The sequence below is a fragment of the Leucoraja erinacea genome, chromosome 10 (genome assembly GCF_028641065.1).
Source record: "Leucoraja erinacea ecotype New England chromosome 10, Leri_hhj_1, whole genome shotgun sequence".
Lineage (NCBI taxonomy): Eukaryota > Metazoa > Chordata > Chondrichthyes > Rajiformes > Rajidae > Leucoraja > Leucoraja erinaceus.
The window spans coordinates 41785636-41801250 of record NC_073386.1 but is presented as its reverse complement, the minus strand read 5'-3'; the positions used below and the strand labels follow the sequence as shown (position 1 = coordinate 41801250).

The following is a 15615-nucleotide window of genomic DNA, read 5'->3' as shown; positions in this document are numbered from 1 at the left end:
ATTCAAGTTTGTTAAAAGAAGAAGGTAATTATTTGGAATGCCTTTATTGTGCAGAAATTACTGTCAGTCAATTCCTTGGTAATTATTTTATGGTTGATCATATGCTGTTCGTTAAAGCCTGAATCGCTGGGCTGCATGATTCCTATTAATCAACTGGCTACAGTTCTGGAAATAGCAAGTTTTTTTTATTGAGTTGTGGACTGTAGATGAGTGCTCATTAAACTCAGAACTCAAGGTGAACATCCTAATAAAAGGCACTTTGGTTCTCTTCAGGGTGCTGTCATTCACCTGTTCTGCATGGAAACACATTTAAAATGCTTTTGCAGGAAAATATCAGATAACTTTGAAATTGTTTTGCATGATTTAATTTTACACTAATCAATGACTTGCACAATGTCTTCATACAGCATGCCAAATTGGCTATTTTGCCTTGTTCTCATTGATCTCTCAATGCCAATGACAGTCGAAATTGTGGTCTCTGCAGATTTGGAGAGTATTCTGAGGTTATTGAATTTCAAAATTATATGGTGTCTGTTCTGACTCTTTGACAGCGCTGTCCAATTTGTCCCACTCCCCTGCTGATTTCCGTAGTCTTGTAAATGGCCCTGTGAGAATTCGGTGGCATATTGTGGGGAAGAAATTGAGTGGGTCCATCAAAATATCTGTCTCCGAAATATCAAACTTTCTACATTGGAAATTGAATTCTCGTGTCATTTATCTGTAGGTCATAGTCATACAAATGGAAACTTGCCCTTTGGCCCAACGTGGCCATGCTGACCAAGATGCATCATCCACACTAGTCCCATCTGCCTGTTTTTGGCCTATATACCTCTAAACCTGTCATATCCTATGTATTGTTAAAACATTGAAGCTTAGCATGACCTTCAATGCTGCTTTGTTCAGCATGAACAAAATGAATACAATAAGATTTAAGAATTAAGGGCTGGTAAAGAAGTACAAATCCGTTATGTTCAATTATAAGTGAGTAACTAAATGACCACTCCTATTACTCTACACTTATCCACTTGCAAGTCTATTTGTATTGAGATATTGTAGAACAGGGGGCAGGAAATTCAAATTAATTTATTGTCCTATACACCAAAGTGCAATGAAATTCCTTGTTCACATGAAGCTCAGAGAGAGTAGATTAGTGATCAATAAATACGAAGACAAATGCAAAACAGCAGAATGGTGTACAATTTTAGTGCTAAATCCGAGTAGTACAAAAATAAATAAAAGTACAATAACAGAACGGTAGAAATGAGAGTTACAAATGTAGAAACAAGGAACTGCAGATGCTGGTTTACACAAACAGACAGAAAGTGCTGGAGTAACTCATCGGGCAAGCCATATGTGCTTTAATCTCACCCTTTGTTCGAATCATCTGCCTACCAAAAAAAACCCCTCATCTGTGCCCATCTGTCACACTTTATCCTGCCTCTCCTCTCTCCCACCTTTCTTCCCCCCTGCACCTCTGAATGTCTGAGGAAGAGTCCCAACCCAAAATGTCACCGATCCATGTTCTTCAGAGATGCTGTTTGACCCACTGAGTTACTCCAGAACATTTGACTCCAGTCTTTTAGAGTTATGTGGCAGCATCCCCCCCCCACCCCCGGCAAGGGCGTTGAAAGAAGTGATTAATTCAGGAATCTGATAGCATTGGGGAAGAAGCTATACTTAAGTCTTGATGTTTGGAATTTCAGTTTTGTATATCTTTTCACAGAATGTGTGTGTGAGAAAATGGAATGGCCGTTGTGGCAGCCATCCTTGACAATTCTTCTTGTTATTACAATGCACAGTGAAGATGAGCAGGAGGGAATGGAAATGTCGAGCCTTTGATGAACGGCTGTGTTCACCACTCTCTGCACTTTCATGTGGTTAAGAACAAATTAGATTTCATACCAGATTGAGATGCATCCCATTAGGAAAAACCTCCTACAGCGCTTCTGTAGAAGTTTTTGAGAGAATCCTCGTGGACATGCAGAGTCTTCTCAGATGCCAAAGATGGTCCATCTGGACCAACCTGGGCAGTCGGGTTCAGCTTATCGCCCTCTCTTATTTGGTATCTGTGTTTGATACAATTTTGTTGCAAAGTTGGTTTCTGAATTGCATTCCAGATGATTAAACACAACTTCCAATCTTCCACTGGATTACGATAGGTTCCATATAATTTCAGGTAGGAAGACAGTTTCAATGGAATTGCATATTTTCAATGGGGTATGCTTTAAATATGATTCTGGAGCTTTCCTTCCAAAGTAGAGTTTGAACAAGAAGTATGCTTTGGATATTTGATCTGATTAGTTTCCTTTCAATGATTGAATGAGATGAACAGAAGATTTCCAGCACTTTCTTTTCTTTCTTTTAAATCCTTATCAGCATATTTATTTATTTATTTTTAATTAACAGAAATAATTGTAATCAACTATTTACAAAAATACACACAAAAAACACAAACAAACCCACCACCATAAAACAAAATAAGGCAAATCTTCTTAAATATTAAATCATTATTTCCCCATCCTTATTGAGTATGCATTTCACCAACCAACCCGAGGTACCAGAAATCCCCCAGGGCGCCCATGGACAGTGCATAGTCCCCCTCTAATACCAACCGGGTACGGACGTAACAAAAAAGGGGCAGGCAGCCAGCCTGGCCAGAGCCCTCTTCTGCCTGGCGCCATGACTCGTGGATGGCCAGCTTGGACAGGCCTTGGAGCAACCCAACTAGGCCATCTTTGGCCATACCCTCGGGTGTCCAAAGATGAGGATGGTGGGTGTGAAGCTCAGCCAGAAGGCAAGGAGCAGCCCCTTTGGTTGTTGGAACAGGGGCTGCAACCTCGCAATACTCCATGTACACGTGGAACACAGGCTCTTCCAGCTTGCGAAAGTGGCAGGCGGCTGGCGAGTTTGTGAACCGCGAGAGGAACAGGTTACAAGGGACTCCTCGGTGCAATACCCTCCACCCTAGGTCCCTGATGTAGAGGGGAAGAATCCCTACGTAGTGGAACTCTCACTACCTATTGCACAGGTCTCGATCAACAGCAGTTCAACTGACGTCAGACATGTGTGAACACTGGTCCTCACATCATCTTTAGTTACATCATTGGTCCTCTTTATATTAAAGGATCATCTGATACCACACTCAGCTCCATGTTCAAATACTAAATATATGAACATGCTGTTGACCCTTAGAACCAGCTTTGGTGTCTTCCACCACATTTCTCAGTTTGCAAGCTGATGGTTGGGTTACTCAGAGAGTAGACCAGGAGAATTGGATTTGCTCCATCTTATGTTGTTAGGATAAACCTAACAATTGTAACTCTACTAGAGCACCTTGTAGTGAAAAATAAGAATCTAGTATAACAGCTAGAATGCTCTGGTCCCGTAGCCTTTGCTGCTTTTAGTGCTGTCAGATGTTCCGTGAATCAAATGACATGAAATAATGGTAATATCAGGTGGAAACCAAGACGATTGTCTACTCAACACCTCTGGCTGAATATGACATAAAATTTGTTCAGCCTAATTCAGAGGCATTGAGTGTCAGAATCAAGAGGTCATGATGCAGAATTAGAGGACTTTGGTCAAGCCTCAGTTGGAGTATTGTGTGTAGTTTTGGTTGCCCCATTACAGAGGGGTGCAGAGGCTTTGGATAGGGTGTAGACGGCTTTTACCAAAATGTTGCCTGGATTTGGGGATATTAGTTATAAGGAGATTTGGACAGACTAAGGTTGTTTTCTCGGGAACATAGAAAATAGGTGCAGGAGTAGGCCATTCGGCCCTTCGAGCCTGCACCGCCATTCAATATGATCATGGCTGATCATCCAACTGGAAGTTGAGGGGTGACCTGATAGAAGTTTCTTACACAAAGGGTGATGGGTGCCTGGAATGTGTTGCCAGGTGTGGGGGTGTGAAGGCAGATATGACAGTGGTGTTTAAGAGGCTTTTAGATAGGCTCATGGATGTGCATGGAATGAAGGGTTACAGAACATGTGTGCAAGCAGATGAGATTTTTTTTAATTTCAAAATAGACTTTATTCATTGATAAATATATACAATTCCTGAACCATTCAAACAAACAAAATGTATCCGACATTTTCGGAGACTATGTTTTTTCAGGCTATTTTTTTACATTTTTTCAAATTTCACCAAACTCTGGTATGCCACTCTGTTTGGCTATACCTTCCCAATTTAATTTCTTTACCATACGTGCCCCCCATGTAGCAGCGGAAGGACCCTAGACTGTGGTCCCCACCATTATTGATGGGGATGGCTGATCTTTGAACCATCTCGTTGCCAGTCGGCAACATTTTAGACATCTCGCTCTGCTGGGTGGTGTCCTCGGGCAGACCAGCTTGAGAGTGATGACCCTCCAGCAGAACTGATTCTCTTAATGTGTTGTCCGTAGATCACAGAGTCTGCTGTAGTTCCCGTTCCAGGGACCCTGCTCCAGCTGGTTTTGCTGCAAAGAGTTTTGCATTCCTCTCCACCGCAACCGTGTGTGCGTGAGCTGGTGGTGAGGTTCGGTGCAGGAAGGATCTAACTGGGAGGGCATCACCCCAGCCAAGATAGGTCTTGGTGCTTGTTTAGCTGACGCATGGTGCATGACCCTTCAATCCTCTCTTGAAGCATGGCATCGATCCCCTGGCTTTATTGCACTGCCCGATGGACTTGTGGAGGGAGGAAATGAAGCTTTCAGACGACAGATGGGGCGGCAATGAGGAAAGCATTGTGAGGCCCATCCTTGCAACATTTCGGGGCTGCTGTTGATCAGCAGGTACAGAAGGCTCTTTTGGTTTGATGATGTGACTTTGTCCCTGCAAGGGCTGTACAGTGGTTACTTTTGTCTATTCCAATCTGTTTATGGTTGTTCCCATCATGAACAGATGCATTTGCACCACAGCTACATTCGCTTCAGGGACAAGGTCAAACTAGTTTTACTGCTGCATCCATGGCATGTTTGCTTTCAGTTTCAGAATGCTGCATATATCTGCAATGCCCTTCAATCCTCATTGAAGCATGGCTAATCCCCTGGCTTTATTGCACTGGTGGAGGGAGGAAATGTCAGTTCATGAGGAAAGATTGTGATGTTGTACATTTCAGGCTGCTGTTGATCAAACCACAGAAGGCTCTTTTGGTTTGAGGATGTGACTTTGTTCAACATGCAGTGGTTGTTCCCCTGATTCCCATCATCAGATGATTTGCAAGGGTACATTAATCAGGACAAGGTCAAACTAGTTTCCTTGCCATTTTGCTTTTGTTTCCTGATCTGCCAGCTAAATCCTTATTACTCTGTAATGGGCATTGAAGTCTTCCACCCCACTCAGTGCTGTTTCTATTCCACATTTGGTGCCCTGATTTTGTCTGATGCCGGTGGGATCAGGGGAGGTTTATCCAGGTATGGCCTGGCAAGTTTTTAAGGTTGATGGGCAAGTTTTAAAGATCCTGATGCAAGGTTTTAAACCCAAAACGTCGACTTGCACATTTGTTCTTAACAGATGCTGCTTGACCCGTTGAGTTCCTCCGACATTATGTTTTTTTGTTCCAGATTCCAGTATCTGCAGTCTCTTTTATCTTCATTATGAAATAGGTGTCTGGCATTTGTCTGTAAAGTATAATTCTGTAAGTATAACTGATACAGGCTGCTGAAAAATCAAAGAAAACACTTCATACACTGGAAACCTGAAATAAAAGCAAAGTGCTGGAAACACTCATCAAGTCAAGAAGCATTTGCAGAAAAGGGAAATGTAGTTAACTTGCCGAATCAAAGGCTAAGTGTTCTTATCTTCACATATCCTTCCCGACCTACTGAATGTTTCCAGCATTTTCTGTTTTTAAGTGAAAAAATTGTTGCTTGCCTTTCTCAACTCTTCAAATTTTGTAAGGAGGGTTGTGGGAGATTGACTGGGTTGGCAACACAAATACTGATGAAATGTTGTGTCTTCACGTTATTGTTCTGTTTCAACATGGTGGTTATTTACAGCCATCGGGTCATTTAAAAGGGTATTTATAATAATTTGTATTGCTGTGGGTCAGAATTTTTCTTCACAGTCCAATCACAAAACATCCACATTCACCATTAGAGCCATATAGCATGGAAACAGGCCCCTTGGCCCAATTCATCTATGTCCCATCTAAGCTAGTCCAATTTTCCTGCTTTTAACTCATCTATGTTTTACTAAAATTCTCATCTTGTCTGTGTGTGTGTGCAATTCATGCGCTGAATTATGCCAAAACTGTACACAATAGCGCTACATTTTTAGACCGCTTTACTCACCATTGTCCTATGGTGCGGTGTATCAAGTTTCATTTAGATTGATGGTAAGTTTTACAAGTTATTCACATTTAAAACTTAAAACATTTTACTTTTCACTTAACTTATCAGTGTCAAAAATCCAAATCCTTGCTGGCCCTGCCCGCAGCAATGTTGGAATCACAGGACACCGAGTTCTGGCAGCAAGTGAAATTTAATTTTTTTTTCCTGGCAGCATTTTTTTTTTTAAGTTTAAAATGAGGGAGAGTGAATAAGGGGAAACGAGCCGCCCCTGCACAGTTAGGGCCTAGCGGTGAATGGTGGAATATTGCGTTGGGGAATCGGGTTGCGTTGGGAAACGGGTGAGTTGTGGAATAAGCCTCCTGTGGGGCTATGGGTGAGTGGTGGAATATTGCGTTGGGGGAACGGGTTACGTTGGGGGACCAGTGTGATAGGGACCCAACAGGTCCCACTTGGTCTAGTATCCCTCTAAGCCTTTCCTACCAATCTAACTGTCCAAAAGTATTTTAAATGTTGTTATTGTACCTGGTTCAACTACCTCCTCTGGCAATTGTTCCATATACCCACCACCATCTGAATAAAAATACACCTCCATGTCACCTTCATTCATCCTCCTGCATTTCAAGGAATAAAGTTCTAGCCAACCCAACCTTTCCCTATAACTCAGGCCCTCAAGTCCTGGAAATAGTCTCATAAATCAATTCCATAACTGCTATCATGCGATTTGAATTAGTAACATTATTTGGGTTGCTAATCTGGATTGCTGATAACATTGCATTGATTTCAGTCTTCGTAACTTCACATGTCCAAGCATAAAAAATATTTCGCAGATTTCATTATAGATTTATATTCCCTTGGAAGAAAGGTTCAATTGGTGAAAAACTAGCTCTAATTTCATTATTGTGCCTCTTGTTTGTATTCATCCATTAAAGGAAAGAGTAACCAATTATCTTAGTTCAGATACCCTCAGTTATCTAAAGCCAGAACAATCCATGCTTATCGTGGTCCTCGTGAACTTTAAGCCTTGCTCTTTGTGGTCTAATTGTTGGGTGAGACTTTGAAGAAGAATCTGCAAACAAATGTCTCAGGGTGATGCTCTGGAAGTGGGGCAGGGCAGGGGATCAAGGCAGAGGACAGAGCTCCATCTGGGGCCCGGGTCAGAGCTTCAAGCTGTGGCCTGGGGCATTCAAGGCTGAGGTAGATTTTTAAATTGTAATGCGTTGTGGAGCAGGCTCGAATGGCCATATGGCCTTCTCTTCCGATCTCTTTATGTATCTCAGGTTTAGTCAAAGCGTACGTATCCTGACATTTAATAAGATGAAGGCTGATCATTAACCTCTGTACTGCTTCCCTGCGGTAACCGTTGAATTCTGTTAAGAACTAAAAATATATTGATCATTGCCTTGAAAGCACTCAATGGCTGAGCCTGTGTGGTCCTTTTGTAGGGAACTCCAAAGATCTCCTGAACTGTAGCTGTGTTTTCTTATTTCCGATCTTGAATGGCTTTCACCTTTGTTTCAGATAATTAACCCTTGGTTCTATGCACTTAGCAAGGCAAGTCGTCAATTCTACATCAACCCTGTCTAGTTTGTAAAAAATTGTGTTCTTTTAACATTCTACTAAACTCCAGATCTGTAGACCAGATCTGCCTAATCTCTCCTAATAGAACAACACTATCATCAGGAATCATTACTTTACTGTAGACTTTATATCAGATAAGCAGCGCGGAAACAGGCCCTTCGGCCAACACGTCTGCGCTGACCAGCAATCACCCCGTACACTAGTTCTATCCTACACACTAGGGGCAATTTACAATGTTGCCGAAGCCAATTAACCTACAAACCTGTGCGTCTTTGGAGTGTGGGAGGAAACCGAAGCACCCAGAGAAAACCCACGAGGCTGCAGGGAGAACGTACAAACTTTAGGCAACACCCGTAGTCAGGACCAAACGCAGGTCTCTGGCACTGTAAGGCAGCAGCTATGCCTCTGTGCCACTATGCTGCTGTATATCTCCTTAGGTAGTGAGAGCTGTGCGCAATATTGCAGGAGCAGTCTCACCAGTGCTCTGTATTGCTGCATTGAGATGTCTTTACTTTTGAGCTTGGATCTTCTTGGAATAAAGGCCAACATATAATTTGCCTTCCTGATGGCTCACTGTACCTGCATTTTAACTTCCAGTGATTCATGTGCAAGGACACCTAGATTCCTCTGAATGTATCTTTCAATCATTTAGCATTTAAAGAAATACTCCACTGTTTAGTTATTTTTAACCAATGTGGACGCCCTTTCTTTTTTGAGTTATATTCAGCCTGCTATGTCCTCACCCACTCAGTTAGCCTGTATTCCTCCGAGATTCCTCTATATCCCCCTTACAGTTTAGCTCAGAACCTTAGTGTATGATGAATTGTGTTGTCAATAATTTAGTCTTGCTACAAGGAAAGCCGCAGGTGAAGCCGATACAAGTGTAAACATTTGTAGGATATTGTCTAATTTAACTGATAATTGGATTTAGCTGCTGCCGTGGTGAGGTTTCATGACTTTTTTCAGAGATCCTTTTTATACACTCTTTCAGGGTGCTGCCGTGCGTTGTTATGCGATGGATGACCAGGCTGCTTTGAGGAAGGTGAGCGGTTCCTCAGACTCTGTTTCCACAGTGAACAGCGAGGAGTTTGTCATTGTGCCTCAGGAAGCAGATCCGTCCGCCACCAATGAAGAAAAACCAGCGTTGAAGGTAACCAGCCATTTATTCTTGTCAAGAACAAAAACTTTTCTCTGACTTTTTTATAACAATAACTTTAGTCTGTCTCTCTTTATGGCCAGAACTCTTCCTGCTTAAACTCTCAACTTTGCAACATTTGGGATTTGATCACGCTTAGCTTCAATCTCTATAAAGTGCTGTACAAACAGGAAATGCAGATTGTCAGTGTTTTTGAATTCCATAGATTACAGGAATACTGTTAAGGGTATGGGTGTGGGGTACTGACCTCCCCACCATCAAAGGGATCTATAAGAGTGTCTCAAAAAGGCAGCCAATATCATCAAGGACCAACACCACTCCGGCCATGCTCTCATTTCACTCCTCATATCTTAGGTAAGAAGGTATAGGATTCTGGAAACAGCAACGTCCAGGTTCAGGACAGCTTCTTCCTAACAACCATCAGGCTATAAACTGCAACTAAACTCTGCCAAGGTTGCACGAGGATTTTGGGTTTTGTTTTGTTTAAGCACTAAATTGTTTCTATTTATTACACAATATGTATTGAATACTGTGTTCGCAAAACCGTTGCACTGCTCCTGCAAGTAAGAGTTTCATTGTTCCATTTTGGAACATATGAGAATAAAACTCTCTTGGCTCCCTTGGTTCTTGACATAGGTTTACTGCACCACAATCATGTGGTGGGAAGCAGAAAACAACGTATCCTTACAGAAGGAAGATTGTTCCCGATGTTAGGGAAGTCCAGGACAAGGGGTCACAGCTTAAGGATAAAGGGGAAATCCTTTAAAACCGAGATGAGAATAACTTTTTTCACGCAGAGAGTGGTGAATCTCTGGAACTCTCTGCCACAGAGGGTAGTTGAGGCCAGTTCATTGGCTATATTTAAGAGGGAGTTAGATGTGGCCCTTGTGGCTAAGGGGATCAGGGGATATGGAGAGAAGGCAGGTACGGGATACTGAGTTGGATGATCAGCCATGATCATATTGAATGGCGGTGCAGGCTCGAAGGGCCGAATGGCCTACTCCTGCACCTAATTTCTATGTTTCTATGTTTCTAGAAGTAAGCATTCTGAGAGAAAGATACATTGAAAAGACAACTTGCTTTCCATTGAGTATTTGACGGCACTGGGCATCTACTCGCTGGAGTATTGAAGGATGAGAGGAGACCTCATTGAAACATACCGAATAGGGAAAGGCCTGGATAGAGTAGATGTGGAGAGGATGTTTCCACTAGTGGGAGAGTCTCGGACCAGAGGTCATAGACTCTGGATTAAAGGACATTCATTGAGGAAGGAGATGAGGAGGAATTTATGTCAGATGGTGGTGAATCTGTAGAATTCATTGCCACAGAAGGCTGTGGAAGCCGTCAATCTATATATTTAAGACAGAGATAGATAGATTCTTGATTAGTACGGGCGACAGGGGTTATGGGAGAAGACAGGAGAATGGGTTTAGGAGGGTTAGATAGACCAGCCATGATTAGACTTGATGGGCCGAATGGCCTAATTCTGCTCCTATCACTTATGAACTTATGAGTCTTCAGTGTCTCAAGATAGTGTAACAGTTTGCAAAGACAAGGGCTGCAGAGCCGTGACATTGATTTCAGACACAAATTATGTTCCAGCTGTGATCCCAGATTCTACTAATGCCATATGTCGGAGATAGATTCAACACAGGCTGGATAAGTTAATTGCTTTAGACTTTACTTTAGACTTCAGAGATACAGTGTGGATACAGGCCCTTCAGTCCACTGAATCTGTGCTGACCAGCGGTCACCCATACTCTGGCACTATCCTACACACTAGAGACAATTACAACTTTACTGAAGTCAATTAACCAACAAACCCATACATCTTCTCTATGGGGAAAGAAGCAATATTAACATTTCAGGCCAATGATATTCCTGCCACAGATCTCTAGTTTTGGATACCCATAATATTCCCCTAATGTAGGTGGTATTGCAGATTGTGAAGATGGTTGTCAAAAATTGCAGCAGGATCTTGATCAGTTGGCCAGGTGGGCTGAGGAATGGTTGATGGAACCTAATACAGAGAAATGTGAGGTGTTGTATTTTGGAAAGTCTAATATGGGCAGGACCTACACAGTGAATGGTAGGACTCTGGGAAGTATCGTAGAGCAGAGTGATCTCGGAGTGCAGGTGCATAGTTCATTTAAGGTGGCGTCGCAGGTAGATGGGTTGGTCAAAAAGGGTGTGGGTGAATCCCAAGGAGAGAGTAAGGAGCACAGGCAGCCTCTTGTGCCTCCACGTATCACTTGCCAGACTCGGTCTCCACCTCCCTCGCCCCTTCCCCACCTTGCTCCATCCGCCCATCCTTCACTTTCTCATCCGGTTCCACCTTTCACCTGCCAATCCCTGCCTCTCTCAGACCTCATGCAAGATCTCAACCCACAATACTGACTATCCCTTTGTTTTCACAGATGCTGCTCAACCCACTGAGTTCATCCAGCATTTTTTTTAGTTTCGGATTACAGGCAATTTCTTGTCTTCATGGACTTGACTAATTTAGAATGATGAAGGCTGCCAAGTTCATTTCAGAACTCTGGTGAAAATTATTAAATTAAGTAATTTATTGAAAATATAAAATGAGACTCTGATCTGTGCAATTAAGTTCTGATTTTATTTAAGCAGCAAGTTTTAAAAGCTTGCGTAAATTGGTTTATGTTTCAGATTCTGTAAGTGAAGAGTTTTGTAACTTTAAAAAATACCCCAAATATTAGGTGAAGCTGGAGAGTTTACAGTAGCCGGTGACTGAACAAATGCATTGGATTGTAATGTATGTCTACATGTTGTGAATGACTTTGCAATGCGTTACTTTGTTGTCACCCTCTCCAGATCGCTTGTAATGGGGATGAGCAGCAACTAAAGGCAGCACTGGAGGAAGGACAGAAAGATGAAATAATAACTGGAGCAGCAGGAGAAAGTGGATGTAGAAGCCTGAGGACCCGAGAAAAAATGTTGAAACAAAAGCCTCTGCATTTAATCTTGGATTCCTCTGCAATGGAAGGTAATCAAGTACTTATTGATGTGTGCTTAAGACGGATTCATTATATATAACTAGAGCACAGACAACAGATGCACGTATGCCAGCAGGGAACAAGAAATAGTTTGGAGAGACAAGGATGCTGGTTTACAAAAAAATACACACATTGCTGGAGTAACTCAGTGGGTCAAGCAGCATCTCTGGAGAACATAGATAGGTGACATACCAAAGATAGACACTAAAACCCCCTTTTCACGGGGCGACTTGACGCAAGAGGTAACCAGAGTTTAACATCGTGGGAACCTCGTGCGGTAACAGTACGGCATTCGTGGGCCACCGTGGCGCTAACGGCAGGTAATCGTGTAACTTGGGTACTCGGGAGAAAATTCAAACATGTTTGAATTTGTCCAAGAGTGACTTGTACACTTGTGGTTGAGCATTGCAACATTTTATGAACGTAGTGGCCAGTGCGATATCCGTAGTAACTCTTGCGGTCACCGTGGGAACTCCTGCGAACGGTGAACCCGGAAGTTGGATAGAGTGAATTCAGCCAGTTTGCTATTTACATACAAATCTAATAAAACTAGCTAACAAGCATTTCATTAATGTCAGTTGTCTCTTTTTGGCTGAAAGCAGTTTCTAACTGGAGGAACTCCGCGGGCCAGGCAGCATCTACGGAGGGAAATTGACAGGCGAGCCTTTCCTCAGGCTGCCTTATCTCTCTACCCCCCCCCCCCCAACTCCCACCCACACACACAAATGCTGGAGAAACTCAGCGGGTGCAGCAGCATCTATGGAACGAAGGAAATAGGCAACGTTTCGGCCCGAAAAGTTGCTTATTTCTTGTGTATGTGTCGGAAGGAACAGCAGATGCCGGTTTAAAGAGAATGAGTAACTCGGCGGCAGGCAGCATCTTTGGGGAGAAGGAATGGGTGACATTTCGGGTCGAGACCCTTCTGATATGCTGCTTGTCCCGCTGAGCTACATGTTGTGTCTATCTTCGTTTTAATCCAGCATCTGCAGTTCCTTCCTGGCCGAACCCGATTGAAAGATGAGAGGCTGGGCGATAGAAATCATTAATTGAATTAAATAACTAGATACCTGTCTAATCGTATCTACAGGATTGAACAGGCTAGATGGAGGAAGAATGTTCCCGATGTTGGGGGAGTCCAGAACCAGGGTCCCAGTTTTACAGTCTACCGTGGGAACTCTTTAATTATAGCGGGAAACCTTCAGTTTCCTAGGGGGTCGGGACGGGACTGGAGTTGGGAGGGAAAGGTGGGAGAGTCGAGGGAGAGGAGGGGGAGACAGATGGGGGTGTCTTCATTTACTGGCGGTGGGTGTCTGTCACTGAAACAGGCAGGTGAGATTTCGCGTCCACCTTGTGTGTGCCTCTCTCTCTCTCTCTCTCTCTCTCTCCCTCCCTCCCTCCCTCTCACACAGGCATGAATGGAGGAATTCCGCGGGCCAGGCAGCATTTACGGAGGGAAATGGACAGGCGACCCATTCTTCAGGCTGCCTTATTTCTCTTCCCCCCCCCCCCCCAACTCCCACCCACATACGCGAATGCTGGAGAAACTCCGCGGGTGCAGCAGCATCTATGGAACGAAGGAAATAGACAACGTTTCAGCCCCGCTGCGCCCGCTGAGTTTCTCCAGCATTCGTGTGTGTGGGTGGGAGTTTGGTTGGGGGGGGGGGGGGGGGGGGGGGAGAGAGGGAGAGAGAGAAGGCAACCTGAAGAATGGGTCGCCTGTCCATTTCCCTCCGTAGATGCTGCCTGGCCTGCGGAGTTCATCCATTCATGCCTGTGTGAGGGAGAGAGAGAGAGAGAGAGAGAGGCAGTCCTGGTCAGTCCTTTGAAGATAGACACCAGTTGCTTGGAGCAACTCAGCGGGACAGGCAGCATCTCTGGAGAGAAGGAACGGGTGGCGTTTCGGGTCGAGAGCCTTCTTCAGACTGAAAGTTTCACCTCTCAGTAGATCATAAAATAACACAATCATCACGGTCAATGTGAGATACAGTGTTTATTCATATTTGACAAAATAAAAAGACGACTTCTTGCACATATTGAGAGAAGGTGCATCACACCAAACAACATTTGTCTAAAAAAACACAGATTATTCTTCAGCTCATTAAAGAGCTCGGGTGAAAAAAACGAATATAGTGTGTGACAACAAAGTAACATCATTAGTGCCACGTGATTAACTACACTACAGTCCACGATGTTCATTCGGGAAAGATCGGGAGACGGACAAGTCACTCGCACAAATGACAGAATTGCCGAGTACCGTGGGAACTCTTTACTCTACCCCCGTTATATCGTGTGATATCGTGCTAGACCACGACCACTCCACTCTGGCTACATCTTGCGTCAAGTCGCCCCGTGAAAACTAGCCATAAGTACTCGAGTAACTCAGCGGGTCAGGCAGCATCTCTGGAGACAAAGGATGGATGACTTTTCGGGTCAGGTAACATCTTCACACGCACATATGTATTGGTAACATTTTGGATCTGAAGAAGGATCCTGCCACAAAATGTCACCTATCCATGTTGTCCAGAGATGCCACCTGACCCGCTGAGCTACTCCAGCCTCTTCTGTCTTTTTTTCCAAGAAATAGCATGTTTTTGCATAGACTTTACTCATAATATGTTCACCTGAAATGATAGTCTCTGTGATACTGAATAATATTAGAAATTTGGTAAGATACCTGGCACAAACTTCAATGCCGTGAATATTGCCCACTCCTGTGTCACTCCAGTTCATGGAGGCGAGGAACAACATTATATCGTGACAACCTTGCAGCAGATAATGTTACCGTGTTACACAGATTAGGATCCTTGTCATCTGTGGTAGACTTTGAGGAAGGTAAACAGAGCAAAAGGGGAAATGTGTATCTACTTTGCACCCTGTGTCGTATTTTGGATATTTTGAATACAATCACATTCATTATGTTGCTTCCACTCTGCCCTGAAAGTGGCTTCAGTATTATTTGCATGTATATTTCCTCAGTGAGGAGAGGAAGTTGCTTTCCCGAAACAGAACTCTCTTCAGCTTCATTGTTGAATGGTTGTATCACATATTAGACTGTTTACTTGCAATTCAAGTTCTACAAGTGCCATCTGCAGAGCAACATTGTGTGTAACCAACTGAATTTACGATGAAATAAAACCTCAAACCTCTGGAAACATTCCTCACGTCAGGGAGATCTTTGGCAAGAAAAAAAGATTTAACGCTTCAGGTCAATGGCACTTGATCATGGGAAAATTAGAGACCAAGCATGTTTAAAGTTACAGAGAGGGCAAGGGATGGAGAAATAATGTCTGTCTGTGATTGGGGGGGCCGCAGTGAGACTCCTGACGGGCACCCGAAAAAGGGACCACATCACCCCGATCCTGGCCTCTCTCCACTGGCTCCCTGTGCGGTTCCGTATAAACTTCAAGATACTCCTCCATGTCTACAAAGCCCTCAATGGGTTTGCCCCCACCTACATAAAAAGTCTTCTCACCCACCACTCCACTTCCAGGCCCCTCAGATCGGCCGACTTGGGGTTGCTGAATATCCCACGGTCTAGGCATAAGCTCAGGGGCGACCGCACCTTTGCGTTTGCAGCCCCTAGGCTGTGGAAC

General features: G+C 43.6%; 1 protein-coding gene across 2 annotated transcripts in view; it reads left to right on the top strand.

Moving 5' to 3' along the window:
- rabgap1l (RAB GTPase activating protein 1-like) overlaps positions 1-15615 on the top strand; it is a 268209-nt gene that overhangs the window by 5179 nt on the left and 247415 nt on the right. For both annotated transcript variants that reach the window (XM_055642029.1, XM_055642027.1), the window contains exons 2-3: positions 8844-9002; positions 11841-12012. In XM_055642029.1, coding sequence (XP_055498004.1) covers positions 8868-9002; positions 11841-12012 — 307 coding nt within the window. In that variant the 5' untranslated portion in view covers positions 8844-8867. The remainder of the gene's footprint in view (positions 1-8843; positions 9003-11840; positions 12013-15615) is intronic.